Source organism: Tinamus guttatus, unplaced genomic scaffold (assembly GCF_059628265.1).
Source record: "Tinamus guttatus ecotype Peru unplaced genomic scaffold, ASM5962826v1 Tinamus_guttatus_pri_ptg000197l, whole genome shotgun sequence".
Taxonomy (NCBI): domain Eukaryota; kingdom Metazoa; phylum Chordata; class Aves; order Tinamiformes; family Tinamidae; genus Tinamus; species Tinamus guttatus.
In genome coordinates, this window is record NW_028288731.1 from 5296395 (window position 1) to 5324229 (window position 27835).

Genomic DNA, 27835 nt, shown 5'->3' on the forward strand with positions numbered 1-27835 from the left:
GGAGCTTGCAGCAGCAATAAAGCACAAGTTTCTGCAGGAATCACCTGGAAAAGCTCGGTGTGGCACCTGAAGAGAAAACGTCTCCCTTTGAGCAGAATTCAGCCAACTGGTTCACAGAAACAAGGAAAAATCTATGCACGCGTTTCAGCCCAGGGAGACGAGTCGCCAACAGCTCTCGCTGTGGTAGGACTGCGAAACGCCCTCGCCACTCCCCTGCCCCAAATCCATAGAATCATGGAGTCACTATGGTTGGAAAAGACCTTCAAGATGAACAAGTTCAACCCTAAACCCATCATGGTCCCTCGCTCCTTCCAAGACGGAGCCTCCCAGTGCTGTGGCTCTCGATCCCCAAAGCCAGGGTGGATCCACCTGAATTTGCGATCTGAGAGGATCCGGGGTTTATTTTGGGCCCTGACTTGCTTTGTGACTTTGTGTGAAGCCAGATGGAAGTGGTCAGCGTCCAGCCTGAGGCAACCCCCGATGCTCAGAGATCTCCCTGGCAGCTCACTACTATTATTAGTGCTGTAGAAGCGCCCGAGAGCCTTCCCCGATGGCCGCAGAATCCTCGTGCATGGGACCAATGGGTTGGTATGACTGTGCCAACCTGAACCCTGGTGAGAGGTGTACGGGCACGTCTCCCGGGCTGGGGATACCAGGATGACAGTGCGTAACCAACAGATAAAATTTGTATTTTTAACACTGCTCCTCTGCAGGTGGAAAAACATAGCGAAGATGGGACCTGGGCACTGCTGCTATTGTATCGTTGAATACCAATTAGTAGGTTTAGGGAATAAAATGCAGAAGGAACCAAAAACATGGCTAGCTCAGAGCTCCGCTAAGACAGCCCTGCGAGTCCCAGTATTCTTGTCTTGAAAACGAGGAGACAGAGGCAGATCCTAATGTGAACAGCCACAGTTGCATCATAACCGTGATTATAAGAAATAAAAGAACCCTAGAACACACGAGCAAACCACAGCAGATGAGGACTCCTGCCCCAAAGCGAAAACGCAATCCTGTTACGCGCTAGGGCCGCTGGATGCCTTTTCAGGACGGCAGGAGACAAAAGACTTCAGGCCAGAGACAGATTAGGGCCATTCCCCTGCTATTTCTAGCCTTCCCTTTAGGCCCTGGGCTTTTGTTTTTTCCCTCAGCCCAGGGACCTGAGCTGGCGGGATGGTGTTTGTGATTGGAGAGGGCACGTCCTGCTCTCACCAAACATCTCCTGCGTCTGGCCAGGGATCAGCTTGCAAAGTCCCCTGAGACTTGTAGATGCCCTAAACCACGATTACGGGTTAAACCCAATCATCCCTAATCCGGCAGGGTGCTCATTAGCTGCCCTGCAATTCAAGCCGCTGCGCTGCCCACTGCGACGCTGCCATGGAAGTGCCTCCACAAGGCGGAGATGCGATCTCGGCCTTAGCTTCCCCTTAAAAATCCTGCTGAAATCTGCCTTCTTGGCAGAGCAGAGCAGGGTCACAGAGCCGAGTTTCCCACCTCACCCCGATCTCCCTCCCTGCATTCGCCGAGCAGCCGAGCAGGCTCTTTTCCGTGCCGGAGCGCGCTGGCGGGACAGCTGCGCCTGCAGCGGGTCACAGCATGTGCACACGGAGAGGAAAAAGCAGCTTTCACGCCAAAGCGCCACTTGTTTTTCATCTCAGGCTGGTTCCCCATGGGCAATACTAAGCTCTTTTAAGGAGGTCTTATCCCTGCCATTGAGCAGAGGGGCGAAACGAATCCTGCTGGGAAGCACCGTCCTCCGCATCCTCCATCAGGAGGTGGGGAAGGCTCCCCGTGCGCCAAGCACATCTGCCAGGAAGGAGCCAAAACCCAGGGCAGAAACACGCGTGCACTCGCAGGTATCCGGCGGTGTAAATCTTCCCATCCGGTCCCTCTGGACACAAGGCAGAAGGGAAGACCCACACCGGAGAAGGGAAGGCGAAGCGCGAGCCGCTGCTCGCTCCCAGCGGGACACCGTGCGCTGCTTCAGCCGTGCTGACTCCGCACTGGAGGCTGAGGAGAAAGTTGTTGAGCTGCTGGAAAACCACCCACACCCTGGGCTCGTGGCGCAGGGAGCCCCGGAGCCAGCAGCCATGGAAACCAGCTCCCATCGGAGGGTGGCACACGTGGGAGCTGGTGGCCACTGGCACCAGTGGCCGCTGGCACCGCTTGCCTGGGTTGCAGTGCAGCCAGTTGTGTCAAGGCGGGAGCTGCTCGATGCTGGCCCAAACCCCGAGGGGGGACATGCTACAGAGGGAAAGACAACCTGCTGCTTTACACAAAAATAAAGGAAAAAGCTAAAGCGGAGCAGAGCAACAGGTCAGAACCCCAAGCAGGGCTCACTGCCCTCAGGCCTGGTGCAAACATGCTGCAAGGTCTGGGTCAAGCGCATGGTAGAAAGCCAGACATGGAGCTTCCCTGCGGGTCATGGAAACACTGCCGTGTTGGGGCGACGGGAGGACGTGGAGCCGGGCAGCAGCACCTTTCCCCAGGAAACGGAGCACTGACAAGGGGGTGAGAGGTTGGGAGGGACCCGAGCGCAGAGGGAACAGGGTCTGGAGTACGGGAAGGGTTGACTTCATCATCATCCTCAAGAGGTGACTCCAAAGAGCTGGGTGGAATTCCATGCACTCACTGCTCCGCTGGCTGGTGGGACCCCCATGTGGGTCCCCTCGCCCTTGCTGCCGTGGGGCTGGAGGTTGCACAGAGGAAGGCAACCAGAGCCATCAAAACTGGGCCCTGCAATGGTTGATACTGCTGGGCCAGAGCAGGGAAAACTGCTTTCTGCTGGGAGCAAGCCTGGAAAACTAAGGGAGCATGGTAGGAACTGCCTGCTCCTTCTATCATCCCCATTTTACCCTAGGAATAGGCTACCAGATCCTGGGCCAATGGCATTTCACACAGCGCACAAGCACGGTCATTTTTCTGCCCAGGCCTTTCTGCTCCTGACGAGCACTAAGCCTACGCGCCCGCCTCGCCTGGCCCCGCAGCAGAGCACCCGAGGCAGCAGAAACCGCCTGCCTGGAACGCACCGCGGCGCGTGGCCAGGCGCGCAGCCCCGCTCCCCACCGCGGCCCTCCTGCAGCCCGCGACACGAGCACGACCATCTGCTCATCGCTGCCGGGCCACCAGCGACCACGTGGCGTGGGCACAGGCTCTGCGGGCGTAAAGCAGCCCAGCTCCGCAGCCCAGGACAACCTTCACGACCTGCTCACTCAAAGCTTCCCCTGAAGCACATGCTACTTGCGCAGCCCTCCCAGTGCAGGTGCTGCGTTTTGATCCCCTAGTTTTGCTCCCTACCAGCTCTGACCACCTTGGATCCGCTTCTCTCCTACCTTTATGCTTTTACTTCCAAAGGTGCCCAGGAACATATGTGTCATTTTGCCAGCCCCAGGCATGCCTGGAATTGGTAATGGCCACCTGCAAGACCTCTCCAACAGCCTGTTCACCTCCCTACCAACATACACATTTTTATGAGAAACAAGTTTATTATTCACATCCAGTTTTACACCTAACTTTTCTGCTAAGCCTGCAGATAATGGCAGTCTCAGGTGTTGAGAAACAGGCTTCCTTCTGCATCCTTTTTGGGGTGACTAACATGGAAGAGCCACCCCAAGATCCAGCAAAAAATGCTTCTTAAAACTGCCCCTGCCAATCTCTCCCAACCACACCATTTCCTTCAATTAGGCCTTGCATGTGCACATGCAGCAGTTTGGTAGCCACGTGCAGCCCAGCAATGCAACCAAGGGAACTATAGCGCCCTGTGCACCTGCAAGCAGCAAAAAAGAACATATTTCTGCTGTTAGTGGAAAAAAACACCCTTTGCCTTTGAGTGAGCACACACTGTCCTGCAACTCTTCCAAAAGCAGAAATGCAACTGTGCCAGAGCACGCTGGGGAAGCTCCACATGCACCATGTAAGGTCAAACATCAGCCGGACCCAGCACCCTTCCTGGAGGGGTCTCAGAGCGCGGACCAGCCCTGTTCACCACCCTGCTCTTCACTTTGCATTTTCAGTAAGAAAGCTTGGTTTTAGGAGCAGCCATGCTGCTCACACACGTGCTCTGTGCAAGACACGCTCCTAAGTTATCTCCCTGCTCTGCCTCCCACTGTTTTCTTCCACAAAAGGAACTGCACATGGCCACGATTTTTTTTTTTTTTTTGGCGACAAAACCTGCCTTTTCTGACAAACCCCTCTCTTCGCCCAGCGGGTGTCACGCGCGAGGCCGGGCGCTCCGCGGCGCCGCGGGACGGGGCAGCCCGCAACGCCGCGCGCTCTGCGGCCGCCGCGCGCCTCAGCGCCCCTTATATAGCGCCCTAAAAATAGCTCGCCTTGCGGGGGGGCGGCGACGCGCCACCCTGGCCAATGGGAGCAGCCGGCGCCCAGAGGGCCCGCCCCCCGCCGCCCGGGCGGCGTCGCCATTGGTCGGCAGTGACTTCAGGCGCGGCGCCCCCCCCCCGTGCGGCCGTTTACCCTACATGGTCACGCGCTGCCTGAGTGGGCTGCGCGCGGGGGGAGGGGCGGCCGTGAGGCGGCGGCGGCCGTTGAAGCGCGCGGGGCGGGGCTACGTTTTGCTGAGGCGGAGGGTTGGGGAGAAGAGAAAAAAATTAAAAAAAAAAAAAAAAAGGAGGGGGGGGAGTTTAAAAAAAAAAAAAAAAAGAAGCCGTGGTCTCCCGAAAATAAAGCGCGGAGGGGGCGGGCACGCGCATGGCGGCTGCGCGGCCCTGCGCGGCCCTGCGCGGTGGCGGAGCAGCCCCGGTGCGGCGGCCGCGGGGTGCTCGGTGCGCGCTGGGCGCCTCTCGCCCTCCCTGCTCGCCTCCCCGACCCCCCCCCCTCCCCGGTTTCTTCTGCCCTCCGCATCGATCCCCTCTTCCCCGCCCCCCCTTCCCCATCTCTCCTCCTTTTTTTTTTTTTTTTTTTTTTTTTTTTTTTTTTTTTTGAAGTGTGACTGAAACAAAACAAAGCAAAGGGGACGTTGGATCTATCATTGGTTGCTTTTCCTCCTTTTTATATGATAAGAAAAAAAAAACAACCCCCCCCACCAACCAGAGCAAACAAACACACACAAAAGCAGAAAAGAAAGGGTTTTTTTTTTTTTGGTCTTTTTTTTTTTTTTTTTTTTTTTTTTTTTTTTTTTTTGCTCAGCGGCAGCATGGATGTCTTGGCTAGTTATAGTATATTCCAGGAACTCCAGCTTGTCCACGACACCGGCTACTTCTCAGCTTTGCCATCCTTGGAGGAAAACTGGCAGCAGGTGAATCATTTAAATTACTCCTGTAGAACTCTCTTTTTAAGTGCAGACAGTCGGTGTGTTGGGGCTGCGTTTCTGACTTTATTTTATTTTTGTTCCTTAATTCAGGGTTGGCCTTTTATTTATTTTTTTTCCGCGTGGGTAGACCTTTAAATCTCTTCTTTTTTTTTTTTTTTAAACTTATTTTTTTTGCAATAACAAAACTGAGCAGTCCATTCAAATCTGTCTGCCTTCAGTCCTTTCTAAGCACACTCGGCAGCACCTGAGATCCAGTGAAAATCTTGAAGGTTTTGTGTTTTTGGGGGGGACGACTACTACTTTCCTTTTATTTTTCTGCTTAGGTTTCTTTTTTGATTATTATTGTTGTTCTTTTAAGCAAGGCTGATCACTTCCAGCCACTGCTGACAACTGGCAGCTGGTGGAAACGGAATAGATCATTCTTATTTTCAGGTAATTAGTACATGTCAGTAAAAATCCTGGCTTAATTTGGGGCTGTGGGGTGGCAGGTGTGTGGAAGGAGCAGTGAAAGGTTTTAGGATAAATTCTGTAACTAGGGAGGTGACTTTTTTATATTTTTTTTTAGCAGGTGGCAGAAACACTTAAAACAATGACGCCTTAGGCTGCTTTCCGTGAACAGGGTGTTTTGAGGCACCACAGGGTGAGTGTTTAGAAGGGATTAGGGTGTTTTAAAAGTCTTCTGAATACATTGAACAGGAGATTGGTGGCATGAATAATAACACCAAGGAGAAGAGTAGGTTAAGAGAAAGCAGTTGTGTAAAATTATCTGCGAAAAGAAAAGATATCCTGCTCTTTATGGCAGGATATCACGAGCTAGTGCCTTTCTGCATATGATTTTTTTGGCAGAGGCAATCCACCAGTGAAGATTCTGTAAACTAGTGCCTTTAAAAGGAAAAGACAGCAAAAAACAGTGTGTTCTGTGAGAATAGCGAAGCATGGCTAGGGTGACGTGGTCCTCGTGCGAGGCACGGACCCGTGACAGCCACAGTTTAAGGAGAATGAGCCCCTGGATTTTGTACTGCAGGAACTGGCGCTTGGCTCAGCACACACGAGAGCAGCGTGCCCTAGTTCCCCACTAAGTGACTGTGCGGGACACCCACTTAATTTCCCAGCACGGGGTGATGAGTGGGGCTGACAGGACTCGAGGGGTGCTGGGGCTGCAGCAGTGACAGCCAGCTGGGTCTTTAAAAGGCTTTGCCCTGGTGAAATTGGTTTGTCTGCAGCTTTGTGTCGCTGCGTGTGCACGCACGCTGAGGGGAGGTTTATTAGCAGCCACACTCAAGATTTCATTTGCAAAATACAACTTTGCTTTATCCTCCATGGGAGTGGGGATGCTTTCTGTTATTAACATGCAGTTTGCACATCTGTGATGATCACATCTGCTTTCCCTTTATGTTTTTAACATGCCAATTAAACTGAATAGGTTAGTATAATTTTATTAAAAAAAAAAAAAAAACCACACACACGTTTAATTCCAAAGCATTGTTGTTGCTGAATCAGTTACCTATTAATAACAGCCCAGACAGTCCGAAGCAAGGTAATCTGTTGACACAGCCAGCACGCTTCAGGCAGTGCTGCGTGTGATAGCCTGTCTCCTGCTGCTGTGTTTTGTGTGAGGAAGATCAGCAGTTTGTTTCACATAGCACGATGGGTCTACTCAAGCACGCTGTTAGGGCTAGGAGATTTAGAGGAGCTCTCTTCTGGTTGAATCCCACCGACTCATCACATACGTTTGAAAAGAAAAGTTGCACATAATTTATTCCATTTCTCCTCAAATCCTCCAGCTGGTGTGTGATGTTTCATAATATGCCCTGTATTTACAGTGTTTTTTCCCCTATTGTTGCCTGGCCTCTCCTTGCAAACAAGGCAGTGGGAGCAGTTAGAGCCGGCCGTACGGTCTGCGCTGTCATGCAGACTTGGCAGACCCACTGACACAGAGACCCCGATTTCGTTCCTCCGAGTCGTGTTCGAATGCAGCCAGGGATTAGGGCTTTACTCACAGTAGGCAAGAGGGAGCAACTTTGAGGCAAAGTGTGTGTTCCCTAAAGGTGTCCCTTCAAACTGGCAGCACCCCAGGGAATATTGCTGAGTGGGCAATGCCTGATCCCTGTGGGAACCTCAGTGCCAGGAAAGCAGCAGCTTTAGTTTGGAGTGGAAACATTTGAATTGCTCATCCCTCTGTGCTTGTGAAGGGCTCTGCTGCAATATCTGGGCTCCACAGAGCCTCTGGAGTGGAGCTTCTCCCCGCAGTGAGGCAGCACCGGCGGGAAATCACTTCAGAGCCCCTCAAAAGGGGAGAAGTCAATGCCTGGGTCAAGAGCAGGCTTCCTCATTGCTTGCGAGCTGTAATTGTCTCAGGATTAGCAAGCTGCTGCTGGTATGTCTTGTGGAGAGGTTTGTGCGGGCCACTTCTCGCTCCTGGAGATGGTGCCTGCTGCTGCATACATCCTACGGTGGCCCTTGCCCCGCTAGGAGCTTGACAGGGCCTTTGGGTGAAGCTTTGGTCCTCCTTCTCTCCTGAACCTGGCCCACTTTGTGGGTGCTCACGGGGGAGTATAGAGCTGGGGCGGTTGCTCGTATTTCCTATTGTGAAACAACAGTCAGTGGCTGCAGAGGCAGGTTGCTAAACACTTGCATGCACTCAGCTGGTCTTTTCCTTCCCAGCGCAAAGGAAGTGTGGGGAAGTTTGGTGTCTGTTCCATTGACATTTAGTGCTGGAGTGCACTCTGTACATTCAAATCTCAGGCCTTCGCTGCACATTGGCAGGCCGGGAATCCGCATGTTTCTGTCTGGTGCTGCTTTCAGCCTTGCTCTAGTGTGACCCATCTGTGCCGCTGCCTGCTGCGGGGAGCTGGCTCCACTTTTCAGAACCTGTTGGGGGGTTTTCAGCACCTGCATCTATGCTGTTGTGCAGTGCAAGTCCCTGCTCACATGTGGCGTTGCTCTGGGGCCGCCCTCTGATATGGACTTCCTGAGATTGGAACCAAAGCACTGGAGGGGACGACAGGAGGCCAGAGTGTGCCCTGCTACTCCCTGCAGAGGAAGGGAGCGCAGGCTTCTTGTGGGGATGGAGCTGCGAGGAGTGCAGTCCACGTGGCTTCACGTGGTCCCGCTGCTGGGTTGCTAGGCTGCAAAGAGGGGAGTGCAGGGGGTGGGATTTGGGTTGGGATTGACACAGCAAGCCAAGGGATGGAGGAGACCTTTGTTTTGCTCCTGGCTCTTTGTGTATCTCTGAGCAGACTGCCAAGCCTTAGTTTTCCCCTTGCTGAAATGCCTGGCAGCAGTAACGTGAAGGCACTGTCTTTGCCAGGCTGGGAGGCTGAGCTGACCTGCTCTGCCGAAGTGCTTTGCGATCTCTGCTCCCTGAGACGGTGCATCCCGAGGTGACTCATCCAGCAGAACTCTGCTACATCTTAATTCAGACTTCTCTTTGGCAGATGGTCATTTTCAGGCCTATAGGAAAAAATTTCCACTGCTACTGGAAAGGAATAAATCACACAGGAGAACATTCCTGCCTCCCTATCATCTTCATTGTTCTAGTTTAATGGCATAGTTGGCCACTACATAAACTAAACCATCTCTTTTAATACTGCTATTTCATCTTGGTTCCAGTCACAGTGTAACACATTTCCTAAGTGCTTATAAGTACATCATGCCTCCTGAGAATAACTTGCAGGGATGGTTGACTTCCAAGAACAGCCACATGTGTAATACACTGTATTTCAGACTGTGTTCTGCTTTGCTTTTAGCTGCAGGTTCATTGCCTGCTCCATGTGCTCAGGGCAAGCTCCTGTCGCTGTGAAAAAAAGAATGGAGAGAAAGACAAACCAGAACTGCTCTCTGTATTGTTTTCTGACTCCGTTATTACAGATTCTGCTGTTATGAATGATTGTTTCTTGGTGCAGTGGAAGTGTAGAGTCCTACAAACCACCTTATGAATGCTAAATGGCTGATTTTATGTATGACTTACAGCATGTGATTTTTGAAAGGGGGTGAATGTCTTTAATGCACAATCACAATATGGGTACTAAATTAGAAAATATTTTCCCTTATTTGGTATGCTTTAACCTTTCTGCCCCCCACCAAGCTATCCGAGTCTTTATGTCCTACTAAACAGGCATATCTAAGAGCATACTGCATAAAAATCCTGATCTATAGCTAGCTTGCAATGTGATACTTCCACATGGAAATGTCAGGAGGTCTTCAGTTTCACACAGTAATTTCATACTTCTGGTCTCTTATGGATATTCATAAATTCTTTGAAGCTTTGTCAAATGATTTGTCTCTGAGAAGGGTCCATTGTGCTGGTTCTCCATCCTGTATTAGGAAGCACGTTGCTGGGGAGGGAGAGGAAGCTGCTTCTGCTTGAATCTGTAGCTGAACAATGTTGTTTGCGACTATCCTTCTATAACAAAGGTGTTCTGCTCGCTGGCTGCGCAGCACTGGTGCTCATTGCACTAACAGTAGTACTTCTTATCTTGCATCAAGTCTGTCACATCCCACAGAGGGAAGACGCACTGTAAGCTTTGATCACCACGCTCAAAACCTTAGCAAAAGTTATTCAAAGCTGAAACTTCAAACTGGTGGATATTTTCCTCTTTGATGATGAAGCTGCATTTCAGAGTTGATAAAAGATGGTTTTAAGTGTGGTGCTGAATCCCTCTTGCTTTCCATTCTGTTTCTCTGGACTCTCAGATGCCTCCTGCCCATTCTCTTACGCATGAATCTGCAGCTCCCTCACCACTTTCAGACACCCAGCAATGCCCGAGAGCTGAGTGTCTTGTTTCTGTGGCTCTTTGCAGGCTCAAGTCCCTGCTGTAGTCCAGTTCTGAATTTTCTCTCCCCGCAGGTCTTCTTTGTACTATTGATAATAGTTTCTATCTCCATCCAGATTAATTTGGGTTTGAATTTGCATGGGTCGTGAACTCATGTTTCTGTCACAAACAAAAAGAGCTGCCAGGGTAAACACCTGCCCTCCTCCTGATTTTTTCCATGTGCCGAACAGGTTTGCTGTGTAGTTGTTACACAGCAGCGATGCCAGACTCGTGCTGTTGCATTCAAGACTATCCTGGTTTCCTTCTCTTGGCTTCAGTCCTGGCAGGCACTACCCATGTTCTGCATGCTTGGTGCTTTCTTGACTGGGTCTTCTTCCCAGCATTGCCACTTTGAGATCAAAAATCACATGCTTGGTTCCCCAATCACTGTAAGATTGTCTTGTAAAAAATTTGATGTTTTTGTCTTTTTTTCTTCTTGCTACTCAGCCATTGAAGATTTGTTCTGTTGTCTTTTTTTTTCCCTTAAAAAAGGCTGTTTTTCCAGGCAGGCAGGTGGTTGCAGGAGCATTAAGGAAGCGGCATCTGTTGTGAGGGTTACAGCATGTGCTTGTGAGCAGTGGTGCTCAGATGAAAGCTTGTGTCGGGGGGCAGCAGCGGTTGGGGAAGGAGGGCGCCCACGTTGCTAGGTGGGTGCTGCAAGCAGGGCTAGAATCTCATTGCCCTTCGTCAGACAAATTGCTCAGTCTTTGTGCCCAAAGATAATTGAGTGTCTTGGATTGCACCAAAAAGCCAGTCCTTTGCTTCTCAGTTATTCAGTTACAAAATTGTGGTAGCAACACCTTCCCTTTTTCTCAGAGAGATGCTGTAAAAATAAATGTTAAAGATTTAAGGTGCTCAGTACAGTGGAGGCAGGAGGGGGTTGTCTAAGTATATGGGGAAACAGCCCCCAAACGTGCTGTCACAAATACCTGCCATTTTAGTGCACACACTTGGCAGTGATACGTGCTGAAACTGCAGGACAGCTCCCCTCTAGGAGAGCCCTCAGCTAGGTTTGGGATTGCATGTGTTAAAAATGAAATACAATACCTGAAAAGTAAACTTAAGTGCCCTTCTCTGAAGTCTGCACCACCTTTGGGACAACTTGCACATCAAACTCCTTTGGCACCATCTCTGGGTTTTTAAGAGGTGTCAGAGAGGGATTGGATGTAGCAAACTCAAGCGTGAAGGCAGGAAATTTTGTGTGTAAAGGTTTAATGTATTAGCAAGCTCTGTTGCTCTTAGTGCTTTTAGAGCAAGTAGTCCTTCTCTCCCTGTCCTTAGACACGAAGGACCTGTTTGTGGCTGTTGGTGAGGGAACTGTTGAGATGCACTTAGCTGCATCGGCTTGAAATCACACCTGGGGGCCAGCAGCTCCTGCTGTGCCAGGCCTAGGAAGGTAACCATGAGAACGGCGAGCTCAGGAGCGCTGTGATCCACGGGAGAAGGAGGCTGGCTTGTGGGGAGCTTCTGAGATGTGCAGGTTAGGGTCCTGATTTCCAAGTCCTGCCCTTAAATCTGCAGCCTCTCAAGGTTGGTGTTAAAGGGCTGTTGGCATAAGATTGACTTTCTGAGTTGACGGAACTTTGTAAACAAAATGGGACGGAAACTACTGTCAATGGAAGGAAGATGGAGGCAGGGTTTGTGTCTTTTGGTCAGGATTGTGTTGCCCACCTCCTGCCTCTGCAGCTCTGACAAAGCAATTTTCTTGTGTCTGGAGTCATAGTGATGGGAAATCAAAGTGAAAAGGACTGTTTGGATTGTCTGGTGAGGAGAAATGCATGCGGCATGATAGGAAAATTAGATTTTAAAATGCTTTCATTACTAATAGGCTAATATGCTGCTAGGCTTTTGGTTTCAATCCTGATTCTTCGGTGAGCAAAGTTAATTCTCCAGCACGAGGAATGTCTTGGGGCTTGTAAGCACTTGGTCCTTTGCTGGTTCGTCTTGCCTGCCACCCCTCTGCGCTAGGCAGCCAGAGTCGGGAACAGCCTGCAGCTTCCTTCCTCCATTTCCAAACTGGGCTGGAGGGGGAAGAAAGGAACCAGTAAGAAGAGGTAACAGTAAAAACGTTCAGTGGGTGGCAGAGTAAAAGGTGTGCAAGCTGCTCCCATCGCTCAGTTGTAAAGTTAGAGACCCCGCTTTGGATCCCTCCCCTACTTGCTCTACCCCAGGGTGTGGGGTGAGCCGCGGGGCTCAGGACCTTCTTCTTTCCTTGTGGTTCACAGTGGCTTTAGAGTGCCAGCCCCGCAGGACTTGCTGTCTCTGACAAGCTGCTGAAAAGCGCTTTGTGATCCTGGTTTGCTGCATTTGTTTTTATTTCTTTTCTTTCTTTCGGCCTTCCATGTCAGCCTGGAAAATTTACGCCACTCTGAAGAAAACATTCCACTCATCTGAAAGCCACTAAAAGCTGCCGTGTGAGTAATAAAATATGGAAAAGGAAGGGAGAAGGGAGAAGAAAGATGGAGCTGGTGGTTCATATGGAAAGCATCAGGCTAGAAGTGGCTTTGTTTCTGACACGTGGATGGTGCAGAGGCTGCATTCGCTGCTCAGTGGAAAATCTGGGCTAGTTAAAAGAAGCCTCCTTCATTAGTGGCTAGCTCAGATGGGGAGGAAGCAAGGGTGTCCCTTGCTTTCAATTTTAATTTTGTTTACATTTTTAAATAATAAGGGAGAAGCAAAGGGCAGTGAACTGACAGACTGAGATTATGATCAGTTTCAACAAAGTATCTCTTTTCTCTCTCCCTCTGATGTTTCTCGCCTTGTTCAGTCTGGTTTTGTCACAGCTCCCCTCCAGCTATTCATAAATTATGTTCTAGAACCTCAAAGAATTGTAAATATTGTGAAAATTTTAAAATAATATAAATGCTTTTTTTTCCAAGCAAGATACATTTTGGTTTTGTTTGTTTTTTGCATTTTGATCATTTGGATTAATGTAAAGCTGTGTTTTAGGCTATTCTATACAACCAGAGAAACCAGAAGCTTATTTTTGATGCTGAGAAGAGTAATTCTGATGCAACCAGGAGCCCCTGAGAGTTGAGGCTTTTAAGAAACCTGTGAAGGAGCAGCAAGGCTGCTCTTTGTGTTGAAATGAACTGGCGAATTAGCTTGTGAGGTGCTTCTTGCGAGTTTGAGAATTTTGGGGTAAGTGGATGTCACATGGTGTTGTACAAGCACAGTCTAGGGCAGTTTCTGACCATGTATCACAGAAAAACAGCACTGCATCATGTTCCTTTTCAGAGCATCTCTTAGCTTTCCTGACTTCTTACGAAGTCAGAGATTTGTATATACAGCATTTGAAAAATAGAAGTGCCTCCTTCAATCTGGGAGGTTTTCTACAGAGGTTTTCTCTTAACCTTTGGTTTCCCAGTTAAGGTCTGGAGGAGCTTTGTAATTACTGTGGTTGAAGATAGTACCAAAACACTGAGGCATAGGCTGAAGTCTCTCACCCCAGCGCTTTCCTGAATGAAGATGTTTTCTTGAATTAGTGCCTCAGCAGTTACGGTGCTCGGGATTAAACAAACCAGCTCATGTAGTGCACTGCCATGCTCAGATGCCTCCAGGACTGCTTGGGCCATCACCTCGTGCTGTGCTCCTTCCAGGTCCTCAGAGTAGCTCATGCTACTCAGTCAGCCTAGATTTTCTGTATTGGAGAGAATTTTGTGCTTTCTAAGAGTGATTCCTTTATTAATCTTTCTTCAGTACCACAAGGTGAGTTTTGGGACGCCCAGTTTAAATATTCTTGTTTATCTTTATTACCTTGAATGCCTGTTAGATTGAACACAGGGTGGTTACCCTCAATTGAAGGCCTCTCCTCACTGGGGCCTTCTCATCTAGATAACCAAGCTCTGAAGAATATAGCAGCTGCCCGGCCTTTCACTTAGTTTTTAGCTGTAAGGCAATTTGGAGTGTTTTGTTTGAGCAAGCAACTTACCGCACTGTGATAAACACAGGGATTTCTGCCTCCTATTTCTGTATGCTTGATTGGAGCAGATGAGGGAAATCTTTGACATCCATTTCTCAGCCTCTTTTTCTCTTTGCAAGAAGAGAATAGGGAAGAATAGCACCCACTTCACGGAGGGGATTTCACATGAGCTGGTGAGTCAGATGCTGGGCTGATGCAGACTGGTGCAGAGTGCCAGAGTCCCTACGGTGTCACACTGGTGTGCGTTGGCCCAGCGTCCTCAAAGTCACTTGACACCTGTGAGGAGAATAGTCTATACAAACCCCAGATTGCCAGGATGTGGAATAAATATCAGGATGTGGGCAAGAAAGAGCACGCCCATTTTAATGGTTTGATTAAAACAATATTGCCGTTGTATGGCACTCATAATAGTGATTCCAGTGGTATCTGGGGGTGGAAATATTCTCAAGGGCCAGAGTGAGCAAGTGCATTTTTTAAATATTGTGCAATATGTCCCTAGGTTGTGCTCTAGCTATATTGACTTATTTCTGTTTTGTAGTGAGTGTGGCCTTTGGTGTCCTATAAATACCATTTCTCCCCCCACCTTCAGCTTATAAATAATGGACACTAGGCCAGAAGAAAATTTTTCTTTCCACGAATGGGTGGGAGCTTGTGAGCTGTCCTCCTCAACGCGAAGAATGTGCCCTGGGTTCTGTGCTTTGTTGTTTCGGATGAAGGAAATACGGGGGTGGGAGGGAAAGAGAAGATTTTTCTAAACTCTAAATGTGCTTTCTCCAGCACTGCAAGGTGGGATAGTTTCTGGTGTGGGCACTGCCTCCCCCATGATGCTGTTGTCCATCTGTGAAACGAAGACAGATGTTTCTGAACAGTCTCAGCATGTGCAAAGTATGAAGGATCCTATTCTGGTTTCCCCTCAGGCCTTTCATATCCAGCACTGGAAACCAACCTGAAAGCGGATGTAAAGAAGTGTTTAAAGGAAGCTTTTGTGTGATTCTATGGGCCGTGTCATTCAGGGGTGAGCCTAAATGAGTAAAATGGCCCTTTCTGGCCTTAAAATCTGTCTGCTTTCTTAGGTCCCCTTCAAGGTCTTTTTGCTCTATTTTAGCAATGCCAGAGAGCTGTACTGTAATTGTGAGCCATGTGTGATTGCAGGGCACACGCATGAGCACATTTATGTGGCCACACCTACACATTTCATACCTAGAACCCGTTGTGCTCTCCTTTCCATGGACCCCATGGGCTTGTTGGGGTTCACGCCATTCAGAGCTGGGAGGTTTGCGACTCCTTTTTGCGCTCATTTACCTGTGTTAACCTTTTCAGGGATTTTTAGCTAAATATGAAATGAGAGCCCTGCTCATTGTTTGGTGTTTTTGGTGCTGACTGTAGAACAGGCATGATGAAGAGTGGTAAATACAACCTTTGTAGTTCTGCTATGCTTTCCATCTCTGCATCCCCTCCTTTTTCCTAGTATATCAGATACTAAGATTGTATCCCATAGACCGTATTGATCTTCTCTGTTTTATTTTTTCTGACTTTTCAGTCTTACTGATGATCCCTGCTTTATATTTAGTGTGCATGTTTTGTTGCTATTTCTTCCATAAATGCATTAATTTGTCTTTCTGCAAATTCATTCTCATGGATGTATTTCCTGCCCTTGTGTGGGTTTCTTTGTATACAGCCTCTCTCAGCTAGCATAACAAAAAACATTACCACTTCCTCCGTGAGTCCTTTTCCCTGCTTTTCTTCACACTAAAAGGTTTTTATCAGCTTCCTCAGTTTTCTGATTTTTTTCTATTAAGTATGTTTTTGTAGTTGAGGGGGCTGCAATTCAGCAAAGTAACCGGAAACACAGAAGAAAAAAAAAAAAAAAGCCGAGATTTTGTTAGTTTGTTCGACAGAACAGGTCAGCCTGGAAATGCGAGGGCTTTGGAAAGGGGCTAGGCTTGACAGGAGCTGATTCTCAGTGCTCACTATTGGCAGCAAGCAGTGCAATATCTCAGCGCTTTAAAGAGCCTAGGAGTACAACTTGCTGGTGATGGAAAACCATGTGTGTGTATCAGTACCTGGCAGAGTGGGATCACTGTTGGTGGAGTTTCTGTGCCTTGCTTAGAAAGCAGTATCCGTGTGCTGACAATTAGTTAAAGGCCATTGGGTTTCTTGTCCTTGTGATTGATGGGTGTGAGGTGGGAATTTAACCCGGATCTGCTGGAAAGGCCCCTTGTATTTCTGCATGGAGCCAACCCACCCCTACCCCTTCCATCAGCAAGGGGAGCTGCAAGCAGGGTGAACAGCCAGGCAGCCCTGGAGGGAGAGAGTCTTGGGTGCCGCTCGGGAGGCAGAGCGGTCCCTATAGCATGCAGCATCTGGGAAGAAGCCATTTCCACCTCTCCTGTGGCTGTTGATGCTGAGTTAGTGCTGGGCAGGCAGTTCAGGCCTCGTCCCAAGGCCACTGGAATCAATGGAAATAATTCCTCCAAATTCAAGTGGGGTCTGGCCCGAGCCCAAGAAAGGCAGGATTGGGGCCCTGTTAGCTTAGAGGAGGATCTGACAGAGCTGCTAGCGTAAGGCTGAGTGCAGGGGGATGTGCTGTCTGCTCCGAGCTGCAGGCTGCCCTTGGGTTTGCTTGGTTTTTAACCATCTCCACTGTGAGGCAGTTTGGGCTGCTGTCGTGGCAGGTTTGCAGATGTGCCGCGCTCGCCCTCCTGAACAGGAGAGAATGTGCTTACTCCGTACCAGCTTCTAGGAGACACTGTCCGTCTTGAGGAGCGTTCACAAAATAGTTAGTGCTCCCCTGGCAAAAGAAATAAAATTATTCTTTGGGATAGAAACAAACTCTGTTTTTAGAAGGGTGGGCATTCACCTAGTAGTGTCCAGGGATCAGATGTTAAAATGGGGCTCCTGGCCGCGCATCTGCATTAGCGATTTTGGCGAGCACGGACGCTTTTATGGCTCAGGATGAGCAGTGGAGAGATCCTGCTGTGAGTGTCTTTAAGGGGTGTCTTTATGAGGGCTGGAGAGAGTCAGGTCCTAAATAATGTATTACTGCTAATGATCCCGCAGAACAGCATGTAAAAAAACCAAATGCTGTAATTGGAATTAGGGGATAAGATGAAGAAAGGATCTGCTATAATGAGGCATGACACCATGCCTAGGACTTACTGGTGTGTTTGCAGTGGTCTTCATCCTGGGTGTTTTCCTCCAGTTAGTGGCTCCTGGAAGAGGCGAAAATGCAGGGAGACACAAAAGATTCCCATCCAGGTGTTAATGGATGCAAAAGTCCAAATTCAGAGGTAAAATATGAATAAGAAAATTGCAGGAGGACATTACAGTATGTGCATACTGTACATGTGTGTACAGTGTGTATGCATTTCAGTAGCAGGGACCACTGGTGAGTAAGGACTGTCTCTTTTTGTGCATCCTGCCAGTCATCTTTTGTCATGTGGTCCTGCAGTGCCACAATAAGCCGAAGACCCAGAACCGGCAGTTTTGCAGGTACCTGCAGTTGCCTTTTGGGGGCTCAAGCTTTCCAAGAGTAGTAACAGTTGTCTCAGCAGAGGGAGGAACATGCAGTTTCCTCCATGGTGCAGAATTTGCGGGTGTTCAGGTGTCCGTCTGATTTGATAACCAAGCTCTGAGTGGGGAGGATGCTTTTCAGCTGCTGCTCTCAGAGAGCAGGAGTTTGTATCATGTCTGTTTTGGAGATGGGAAATTGGGACAACCGAGGTCTCAGTTGTCGTCTAGAGGAAGTGGAGAGTGGAACTGGAAGAGGGTACCAGTTCCCTGATCTCCATTTCAATTAAATTCCTTTTGCAATTGTCTTCCTTGGTGGCATAGCTGGGGGAAGTGGTCCAGCCGAGAGATTTTGGCTGCTAATATGACAGGGAGTACTCTTCTGGGCCAGATCCTTGATTCCTATAAATTAAGATGACTCTACTAGATTCAATTGCAGCAGTAGTGATTTACTCCTCCCTCGGAGAATCTGGCCGTGGTTTGGAGACAGTGGGCAGTGTTATATAATTTGTTCTTTTTAATTTTAGCCTGTCTAGACGCTTCTGGAGCCCCTCCTTTCTGGGGGCATTTGGTGCCAGCAGCTCAGCAGTAGCACCACGCCGCTCTGGAGGGAGCAGCTTCGCAAGCACTGCGTGGAGATGGCCTGGGGCGTGCGCAAACCCCGCGCTTCTCCTTCCCTCTTCAGGCTTTGGCTTGCGTCGTCTGCCGTTTTGTGTTGAGAGGAGGTTCACGGCAGGGTTTGTGCTCTGTGGAGGGGACACAAGTCTTTTGCTGCCACTACTTCTGCTTACATCCAAATGCACTTGACTCATTCTTCACAGTTCATTTTACAATATTTGCTCTTCATCAAGCCCCACCTTTTGGAGTCATGTTGTTAACTACCTACTTACATGTGCCTGTACCCAGCACACAAAAGGGAGGCTTTATGTGGCTTCAGGAAAAAAGCTTGAAGACAGAGAGCCTAAAGCCATGAGAAACAAAATTTCTTCTTGAAACAAACAAAAACGGCATCTCACGTGATTTCTGAGCTTTATCCATACCAATGAAAGCGAGGCTTTGCCAAAAAAGCAGCTTGCCTAGAAATATGTGGCGGGTTCTTCATGCAAACTAGCAGTTTTGAGAAAGACATTTTCCTCTGTGACTTGCTGTAGGAGTTTGCTCCCTTTCTCTAATGCTCAATAGAGGCAAGAACTTACAGCTGTGCTCCTGTAAGGTATTTTGGTATTATAGATATTATATTGATAATGCTGCTGTATTGATCACCTTGGTCTTGGTTACCAGGCCACCTGGGTGGGGGTTGTTTGGATTCTAGCACTATGTCCCCTTGAGTGCATTTTCCATTCCTTTCACTAGGTGAAGGGTATTTTGTGCTTTATATCTTAGCCTGCAGGAAAGATGCTTTGAAAAAATTTCTCTGTGTCCTGCTGTCTGCCGTGATTCTCGTTTCTGCTTTCATGGATTCAACCTTACTCCCACTCAGTAGCTGGATCTCCCGTTTAAAAACACTTCGCAATAAGCTCTAACTCCGTGTCCTTGGAGAGCTCCTCAAGGAGCTGCTGGCTGCTGGAATGTAGATAAACACACAGTTATGGAACAGGAGAGGTTTCCTCTTTGCTTAGAAAGTAAGCAAAACATTGGTAAGAACGGAGCGTGGAAGGAAAACATGTGCAGGGTGGTTTTGTCTCCAGCCTCCCCCTACAGACTGGTATCTAAGACCTTGCTCAGAAGATTGGGATGTTTAAGAGACTGCACATGCTCATTTTTAGGTGTAGGGAAAAACCGAATGTTGCTTTTATTTTTCCATCTGATAAATTGCCAATTGCAGGTTTTACTTACAGAACACTGAGTAGTCTGAGGAGATCGCCTTGATACTATATTTATGAGTAAAAATTGCATGAGGGGAAGAAAGCTCTTAGCTCTCAAGTAAAGAAGACTTTTAATGCAGATCTTTCTTCCAGGGATGCTCTGTTGTTTATGGTGGGGAAGGGGCTGGTTTGCGCTCCAGAGAGCCTGCGATGCTGGAGATTCCTCCAGCAGATGTGATGACTCGGTGCCAGGCAGCGATGGGACGTTGGCAGAGCAGGGGGCACCTCTGGTCCTGTCAGGGAAGGGCCAGAATTGTTCCAAATGAAGGAAATGCCATGTGTGACTCCCAGTGCCTGGTGGCAGGAGGATCTCTGCTGGGATGCCCATGCTGCGCTCCCCAAGGGTGGCACATTTCCAGGTGCATGTTGCCATCTGCAGGGTCTCTGGGTGGCATCAGAGTCAAAAGTCAGGCCCGAAAAGCAGTATCCTGAGCGCAGAGGAACATATCCAAGAGTGCCAGCTAGAGCTAAAGTGGCAGAGCTCCTGCAGCTGCGTTCCCAGCACTCTGGACTTCAAGTGTGTTTTTCTCCCATGCTCAATCCCGGCTCCCGGGCTGCTGGGACTGGTGCGGAACCCTCAGCCAGCTCCAGGCCCGCTAGGAATTTTGGCTCTCACTTCAGGTCTGATATCATCATAACCGCTTGGGAAGCAGCAAAGCGCTCCCAGGAATGTTCCCTGCGAAGCGGAGTCTCTCCGCCTGTGGTCTCTCATGCTGCTCCTCCTCTCTCAGCATAAGGTTATCTTTGTATGTTCATAACCAAAATAAAATTGCAGCTCCTGAAAGCTGTAATTTGTACTTGGGGGAACATAGTGTTTGTGTTCAGCCAGCGCGGGGATTGTACCAAAGCACAGTGACAGAGGTTTGGAAGTGTTTGGGATCATGATAGCCGGCAGCAGACTCCACCTCTGGGGGCTGCTAAAAACAGCTTCAGTTGAATAATATTGATGATAAACAAAGTGGCAGGGAAATGGAGGATGATCGCTCTGTGAGGAAGAGCCCCCATTCTCCAGCACCAGCAGCTGTTCCCGTTCTGTGATAGAGCCCAGGTTCCTGCTCTTCTCCTTCCCACAAGACAAACCAAGAGAGCCTGGCCGCAGTTTCCCAAGCTGTGGCTTTGGAGACTTCCATTCCACATCAGAAAGACAATAGAGGGAAGGAGAGGCATACGGCAAACCAAAAAATGGACTTGGTAAACCCACAAAAATGGGCTTATCTTGGGAGGTACCATATAGGCTTAGATAGATGTGACAAAGGAAAATGAGAGAGAATAGGACACTTACGATAAACTATCTTTTTTTAAATGTCCGAGTTGGAAATATGCCAGATAACATGTCTGCTGCTTGGATTACAATGACTACAATATGTATATTTCCTCTTGGAACATATTTCCTCATCCTCCTTGGTGGTAAATGACTCTTGTTCGTTTCCTTTCTGGAGACCAGGGAGAGATCCCAGGTCCTGCAGTGCATGAGATGGAGCTGTGTATGGCAGTTTGGCTGGTAGGATCATAGTGCCTTGAGCTTGGCATCTTCCAAAGCTCAGTGTCATCCCTTAGGCCTTTTCATTCCTGAGAAAAATGTGTGTTGTGTTGGCTCAAGGTTGTTCTGGACCTTGTGTTTAGTGGTGTGCCTGCAAGTAATTAGGGAACCCTAGTTTGGAAAGGTACCAACAAAATCTTGAGGCAGGAACCAGCTGTTCTGCATACTGGTATCCGAAACGTTTCCACAGATAACTCTGTCAGGAGGAGGTTTAAGAGAGAGGGCTGTGAAAAGAGGCAATGAGTTTCTGCTGGCCTCTGTTTCCCCTGATGCTTTGTCTCTGTGCCCAACTTGTGCTTCTCACTAGCCTGTTCCCAGCAATAACACCCAGCCCACTGGGCTGTCCATGCGGTGGTCGCTGCACATCTGGAGTCACAGGGAGCTGCATGGGAATCTCTGAGGAGACCTATCGAGATCCCGTGTAGTTAGTTCCGCTGACGAAAGGCAGAGTGTCTTGTGCATGGACGCATCTTGAGTTAAGCGTGATGGCAGCTTTGGTGCTGGGAAGTCATTCCACCTTCCAGGAAAACACTGAGCAGCTGCTGAGCTGGCCTGCAGAGCTGCTGCAAGCCAGTAAATGGCAGGGCACTTAATGGGATCTTGTGATTTCCCACTCCACACCATCACCGTTAGCCTGCTGAAAACCACGCGGCATAGGGGTCATCTTCTGCCTCTAATGAGGAATATGCAGTGCCCAGCCCACCTCTGACCGTGCGTCTTGAGCTGCTAGTGATGCTCACAGAACGCCTTGTTGGACTGGATGTGTTTTTGGGGTGCAGGTCTCTTCAGACCCCTGTGGGCAGCCTCCTGTGTTGCTGCTGAGTGGCTGGCCACTTCACCACTGTGCTCTATATTACTTCAGAAGAGGTGTGTAGATTGCTGTTTTATCAGGGTGTGGGGCAGCCCACGCACGCTGCCTGTCAGATTTGAGGCTGGAAGAAAATCCCCAGCGGCCAGAAGTGTGGGACAAATACCTTGTTTCACAAGGGCAGAACTTCCTTCTTAGCTGTAAGGGAACATCTCAGGGTGTCCAGGTGTTTTAGGTAGGCACAGGTGGTGTAAACCCTGGCCTAGAAGTGGCACCAACCAGTTTGTCAAAACCTCCAAATAGCTGGATCCAATTTAAAAAAAAAAAAAAAAGGTAATAATAAAAAAGGCAAATACAAACATGAGGATCTCCGAATATGGAATTGTTTTAAAATTCTTCCTATTTTTCCATTTTAGTTGTGCCTAATAAAGTAGATAAGATTTGTATTATAAAATAACTATCTTCAGCCATCAAATAATATGTCAGCTCCTGCTTCACATAAGCCACGGAGCTAAGTGGCACTAACCAAGAGCAGAACTGCTGGTGTTGAGTGCTGGCAAGGTCCTCAGCTGGTGTAAGCAGGAACGGCGGAATCCATGCTGCCGCATACCGGGAATCCTGTTGTGTTTCCCATCACTTTGCTGCTAGGCCGAGTTTCACTCTCAGTGTGAGAGATGGTGAAACTTGAGGCTGTCCCTTCCCTTTTCCCCCTCCCCTCCCCTTACCCCGCTTCCTCTCCTCTCCACCACCTGTCCTCTCCTCCTCTTCTCCTTCTCTTCTCCTCCTCCTCCTCTTGTCCTCCTCTCCTCTCTCCGCTCTTCCTGGCATATTTAGCACAGTTGCATGTGGAACTTCCTCGTCTTGTACATTAGCAAATTTCCCAAATGATTAAAAGAGAAGAGAAAAAGGACAGCATCAAATGGCGTTTTATAAATGTGATTGCACAGTTCCTGTGCTCATATTAAAGTGTGAACTTCAGCCAAACAGCCCACTGCTCCCTCCATGGCTTGAGGCACACTTGGCCCCTATATGTTTGTTATGGTTTAGCAGTGGTATAAATGCTCCTCTGTTCTTTTTTTATTCTGACCTTATTCTGCTACTCCTTCCTCTCCTTCCTCCCTGCTTCCTGTTTCCCAGACAGGTCCCCACCTTTTCTTCCCCACAGCCAAAAATAATACAAAAGGGAACACACAAAAGGTTTTCTGAGCTACGAGATGTGATTATGAATGGGCACCACATACAGAGTAAGTGCAATAGTCCCTGCACAAAAATGTTGCTTGTACAATGTTAAGATGAGGAGTGTTTGCATGTTTGGGGATGAGGAATGCAATGCAAGGCATGCCTTTGTTTAAGATGTTTTTAGGTCAGAGCACAAGAGGTACTTCACAGCCAAGAACTCATATGAATTGTACCATATATTCTGGGTTTACTGATACATCACTTCTGTAGATTTGACTTAACAGGCTAATTATGAAAAGCTGTGCGTGTGTTTATGTCCTGGGATGAGGCTGTAGGAACAGAGCTGGTGTGTGCATTTGTGTTGGCTGCTGAGGAGGGAATTTTAAGCTATCTCTGGATGTTCATGGAACATCTCCAAATAGTTCACTTTTTCATTTGTGATCCAATCCGTAGTAGCTATAAGGAATCTGGTCCTGCTACATAACCCAACTGCAGTACTTTGTAAGGATGAATATTAATTTAGGATCAAGACATAAAATATTGCTCTGCTTTGTGCGTTTCACAGCCGTCAGCATTTGCTTTTGCAAATCCATTTCCTGTGAGAAGTTTACTGCACTCTGGGGCATGTTTTGAACCTGCTCCTTTGATTTCAGGGGGAGCTAGAGCTAGCACTTGAAGCAGCTTAATTGTCCCTTTTTGCAATTTGTGATGCTAAATTAAAGCTGCTTCCAGACAGGACAGGAAGAGGTTAAACACACACTTGCTGAAGTCTGGAGGACAGCTTGCAGTGAGGGCCAGTAGCCAACTTACTCAAAGCCATCCAGGGTTGTTACACAAATAAACGCGCTCTTCAGAAAGGTTTGGAAATGCACTTCCGTTATATTTATCATTTCTCAGAGGGTCGCTGTACGGCTGCTTGCAGCCTGCCTTGCGAGGCAGCCAAGCAGAGCGCACGCGTGTGCTTGGAGGGCTCATCACGCGCCACCACAACGGGCTGCCCTCGCTTTGGAATCCACAGTTTGGCTGTCCGTAACCCTCTGCTGACACTAGTGGCACTTTTAACTGTTGTGGTTGTTTGCAAATATTTTTTCTGCCTTTATTAACCAGTCAGAAGCCTTCCAAAGCCCTGACTTGGAGTTTGCAGATTCCTTTCAAGCCTTCCTTTAGCCAGGTTCCTACTGAACTCAGCCATGCCTCCCCGCAGTCCTTTGTTCGGCGTCTGGCAACCGGCACACTCAGATTCTGTGTTTATGAGCTGAAGTGCCAGAGATGCCTATTGATCAAATTTGAGCTATCCATTTGAAGAGTATTCATTAGGTAGGATGTATTTCATAATCACAAAGTTTGGGAACAACTTTGTTTCCTTGATTAGAGTTACATATTCAGACTTTTCCTGTTTGAGGCTCTTGCAATATTTCTTAGTTTACTAGTCATTTCTCCTGCTGAAAGTTGCCAATTTGTGCCAAAATTCTTGTTTATCCTTTGAGCTAAATGGGCTAAATTCTGCAGAACAACAGCAAAATGTCTTGTGCATGTATGAAGGAAGCAATTCTGTTCTTTAAGTGTATGTGCAGAACGTTTAAAATTAGAATGTGCCTTCACTGATTGTAATCTCAAGCAGATGTGCAAAAGGAGTGAGGTTTGATGTCTCTGACTTCAGCATTTTTTATGCTCTGAAGAAATTCTCTGTGAAAATCTTCCAGGGACTGTGTCACCTCGGCTGTGATAAGAGGCCATTCTTCAATGTTGCTTTTGTGTCGGAATATTAGGGAATGCACTGGTTTGGCTAGATACTTTTCCTTAAAAGTTCATTCTCTGGCTCCAACCAAGAAGGAAAAAATCCGCACAATTTATTATACTGACAAAATTTGCAGAGACTTGGGTCCTGTGTAGCATGTTTAGCAGAAATCATTGAGTTAATAGACCATTCCAGACTGTGCTGGTGCTAAGACTCAGTCAGCTGGTGGTTTAGGGGACTCTCCTGATGGCTCAAGCATATGGCAGAGTTACCACAGGAAAAGAAGAAATCTCTGTGGATCAGCTGGTCTTTGCTGCCCATGTGTGCTCCTGCGTGCTGTTCATGGCAAAAGCGTGTTTGTTGATACTTGGTTTGACTAATACATACAGGGGACTAAGAGTGTGCATGCAGATACGTACCGTGAGTGAGGTAGCATTAAGTAACTTACTGTCGTGCCTGAGAAGTATCTTTGATTCCTTTTTTGTTTGTTTGTTTAATAAACTGTGTACTTTGCAGGCAGGATGTCCTGGCACACTACTATAAGTTTTGTCTTAAATTCTTTGCAGTAGAAATTGGCTATCACTTGAAACTTGTGCTTAATATTCGTTCATCTCAAACTGCAGTTTACCCATGTTCCCAAGTGTATTCTGAATAACTACTTATTTAAGACTTAAAATTCTGTTTATTTTATGCTGGCCCAAATGTTAACGTTTGTGATGTCCTGCAGATTTTTGACAACGAGCAACTGCCCAGTCCAGGTTGCCAAAAGGAAAAGCTGGAGGTTTTGGCAGCTGGGTGGGAACAGATGACAATCTTGGAATAGATGGGCCAGAGCATTGGGTTCTGTTGTTCAGGAAGCAATGAAGGCTTTTGGCAGTGGGAAGATGTATCTTTCAACCTTGTTTTCGGGTTAAGGACAAAAATAGCATGACATTTCAGGGAAGGCAGGTGAGTTTTGAATTCCTTGTTCTTCATAATTTCTGAGTTGTCCTGTTGTGGCTGGTTCAATATCTGTGTTTCAGATCAGAAATGCAAATGCCACCATAGCTCAAAGCTTTTGCTCTTCTGCTGAACAAGGACATAGTGACAGCCAGGACCTAGAACCAACCTGTAATTGCTTGCTCTGAACTTAAGTGAACCGTGGTGATCTTCCCCTTAGATTTATTGTTTCGGGCCACTTTCAAAATCAGGATGTTCTCTCCTCCTTTGCAATCTCGAAACTTGCACAGTTACTTAATTTTAGAGATGAGGTCCCTTCTTACATGTGAAAGGAAAGCAGTAGAGTTGTGATGGGGATTGGAATTAAACTTTAACTATTGCGTGGGTAGTTCATATAAATTACGCTGTGCAGAAAATCCTTTCAAGTGTTGTGAACAGAGCTGGTAGATCAGACCTGCTTGTCATCCACTTTCAACACTTTCATTCTCTGCCACAGCCCAATCAAAGTCTTAATTAGGTTTTGGATAGTGTCCAAGATCAGTGCTTGATATCTCATTATATTTGTAGTAAAATGGCACTTAAAAGTAACTAGCACTTCCAGATAAGAACTTCTCATCGTCTGCTAGAAAAATTCAAAACCAAGATGTTCTAAAGTACTTCAGGATCGGTAAAACAGGAGCCCACTGAACGTGTTGATTATGTCTTCCCTGACTGGTTTCAAATCACTATTAAGTGCTTGGGTTTTGATTTGGCAGAACTTTCCTGTTGCCATGTTGTCCTCAGCTGTGAAAAGTGCCCAGGAGTTTCTGAACACTGGAAAGACTCCACAGGATAGGCAAATGCTTCTGAAGTGACCTTTAATTTTTCAAGAGCCTATCTATATAGGTCAAATTCTGATATACAGGGTGGCTGCAAATCAAGACCAGTTCTTTTCACTGGAGCAACTTCAGATTTATATCCTTGAAAGTGAGAGTTCATTCAGGGTCATCAGTTGGAATTAGTTTTTCCAGTGCTGTCTGGGTCTGAACCCAGACACAGGGCACATGTCCTCCCCAGACACGGCTATGGGTTGTTCTCTCAAGTGCAGACAGAGAGCTCGGGTACCTCCACTGCCTTGAGACTTGGCACACGCATGACCACGGCAGTCCCACCGGGAGCTCTCCTGCTGGCTGCTTTCTGGAGGAAAGTGATGAAGGCAAAAATCAACATCATGAGCACTGACTCCAGCACCTTCCTAGCTCGATTTTGAGCGTTGTGGTTGTACTTTAACCCAGACAGCATCCAGCAATGTAAGCTGTTCTGAGTTGAAGCCAAATGCCTGCAAGTCTAGGAGGGTTTTTCTGGGCTTTGTATTATCACTGTTGAAGCTAGAGACAAAACTGTCCTATTCAGTGTCTGACTTTCTTTCAGGCAATGGGACCAGTCTCTGTTGGGACAGTGACCCTTCTTTTGCAATTGTACCCGAACATGAAAAATCAAGCTGAGGCCTTGCTGGAAATGCCCACCTGCCACATTGCCATCCTCCTCCAGCTGCTTTCTGCAAGCACGTGGGGTCTGGCAAGGTCACATCCTATTGATTGTCAGCAATGAATCATCATGGCTTTTAGCTGGCTAAATTGAAGAGCAAGGTGCCAACAGAATGACCCTTGTAAATCAGGGCAGGTAGGTTAAAGTAGTGGGTCACTTTTTATCCCTAGCCTGAGAACATCTTGACAGCAATGAGTGGTCCTATGGATCTTGTCCTTGTGTCTGTGAAGGAAACCATCTTTCTCTGCCCATTACAAATTTTTGAAGTCTTTATTGCTGTAAATCATTCAAATGCTGTGTGAGAAAGTTTAGTGCTTGTCAAGTTGCCTGCAGTGTAGCAGCCTACAGAATAGTGAAGTATAGATCACATGTGAGATTTATTATATGTGTTACCCCAATCTGCCCTCCTCTTGCGTGAGCATTTAAGGAGAAGCTGGGCATGCAGCAAGACTGGAGATCAGGTGGAGAGCAGCACAGGTCTGGACCATTTCCTCTCCATTTGGCAGTGAAGACAGAAGATCTGTGAAAGGTTCTCCAGAGTCTGAATCTACCAGTTTAGGTTCATAACTCAGTGGATGGTTGTTAACACCCTACTGTTCCCACCCAAAATCGGTAGTTCCTGACGATCTTGCTGGTGAATGACTTTGTGGGCATCGAGACCAAAAACCTCTCTTGCCTCTCTTGCCCTACATGGCTGGTCTTGGCCTGAGAGGTTTCTGCAGGTCAG

General features: G+C 47.9%; 1 protein-coding gene across 2 annotated transcripts in view; it reads left to right on the forward strand.

Annotated features, from left to right (window-relative positions):
- The first annotated feature begins 5089 nt into the window (after positions 1-5089).
- KLF7 (KLF transcription factor 7) overlaps positions 5090-27835 on the forward strand; it is a 44543-nt gene continuing 21797 nt past the window's right edge. For both annotated transcript variants that reach the window (XM_010219037.2, XM_010219038.2), the window contains exon 1: positions 5090-5251. In XM_010219037.2, coding sequence (XP_010217339.2) covers positions 5150-5251 — 102 coding nt within the window. In that variant the 5' untranslated portion in view covers positions 5090-5149. The remainder of the gene's footprint in view (positions 5252-27835) is intronic.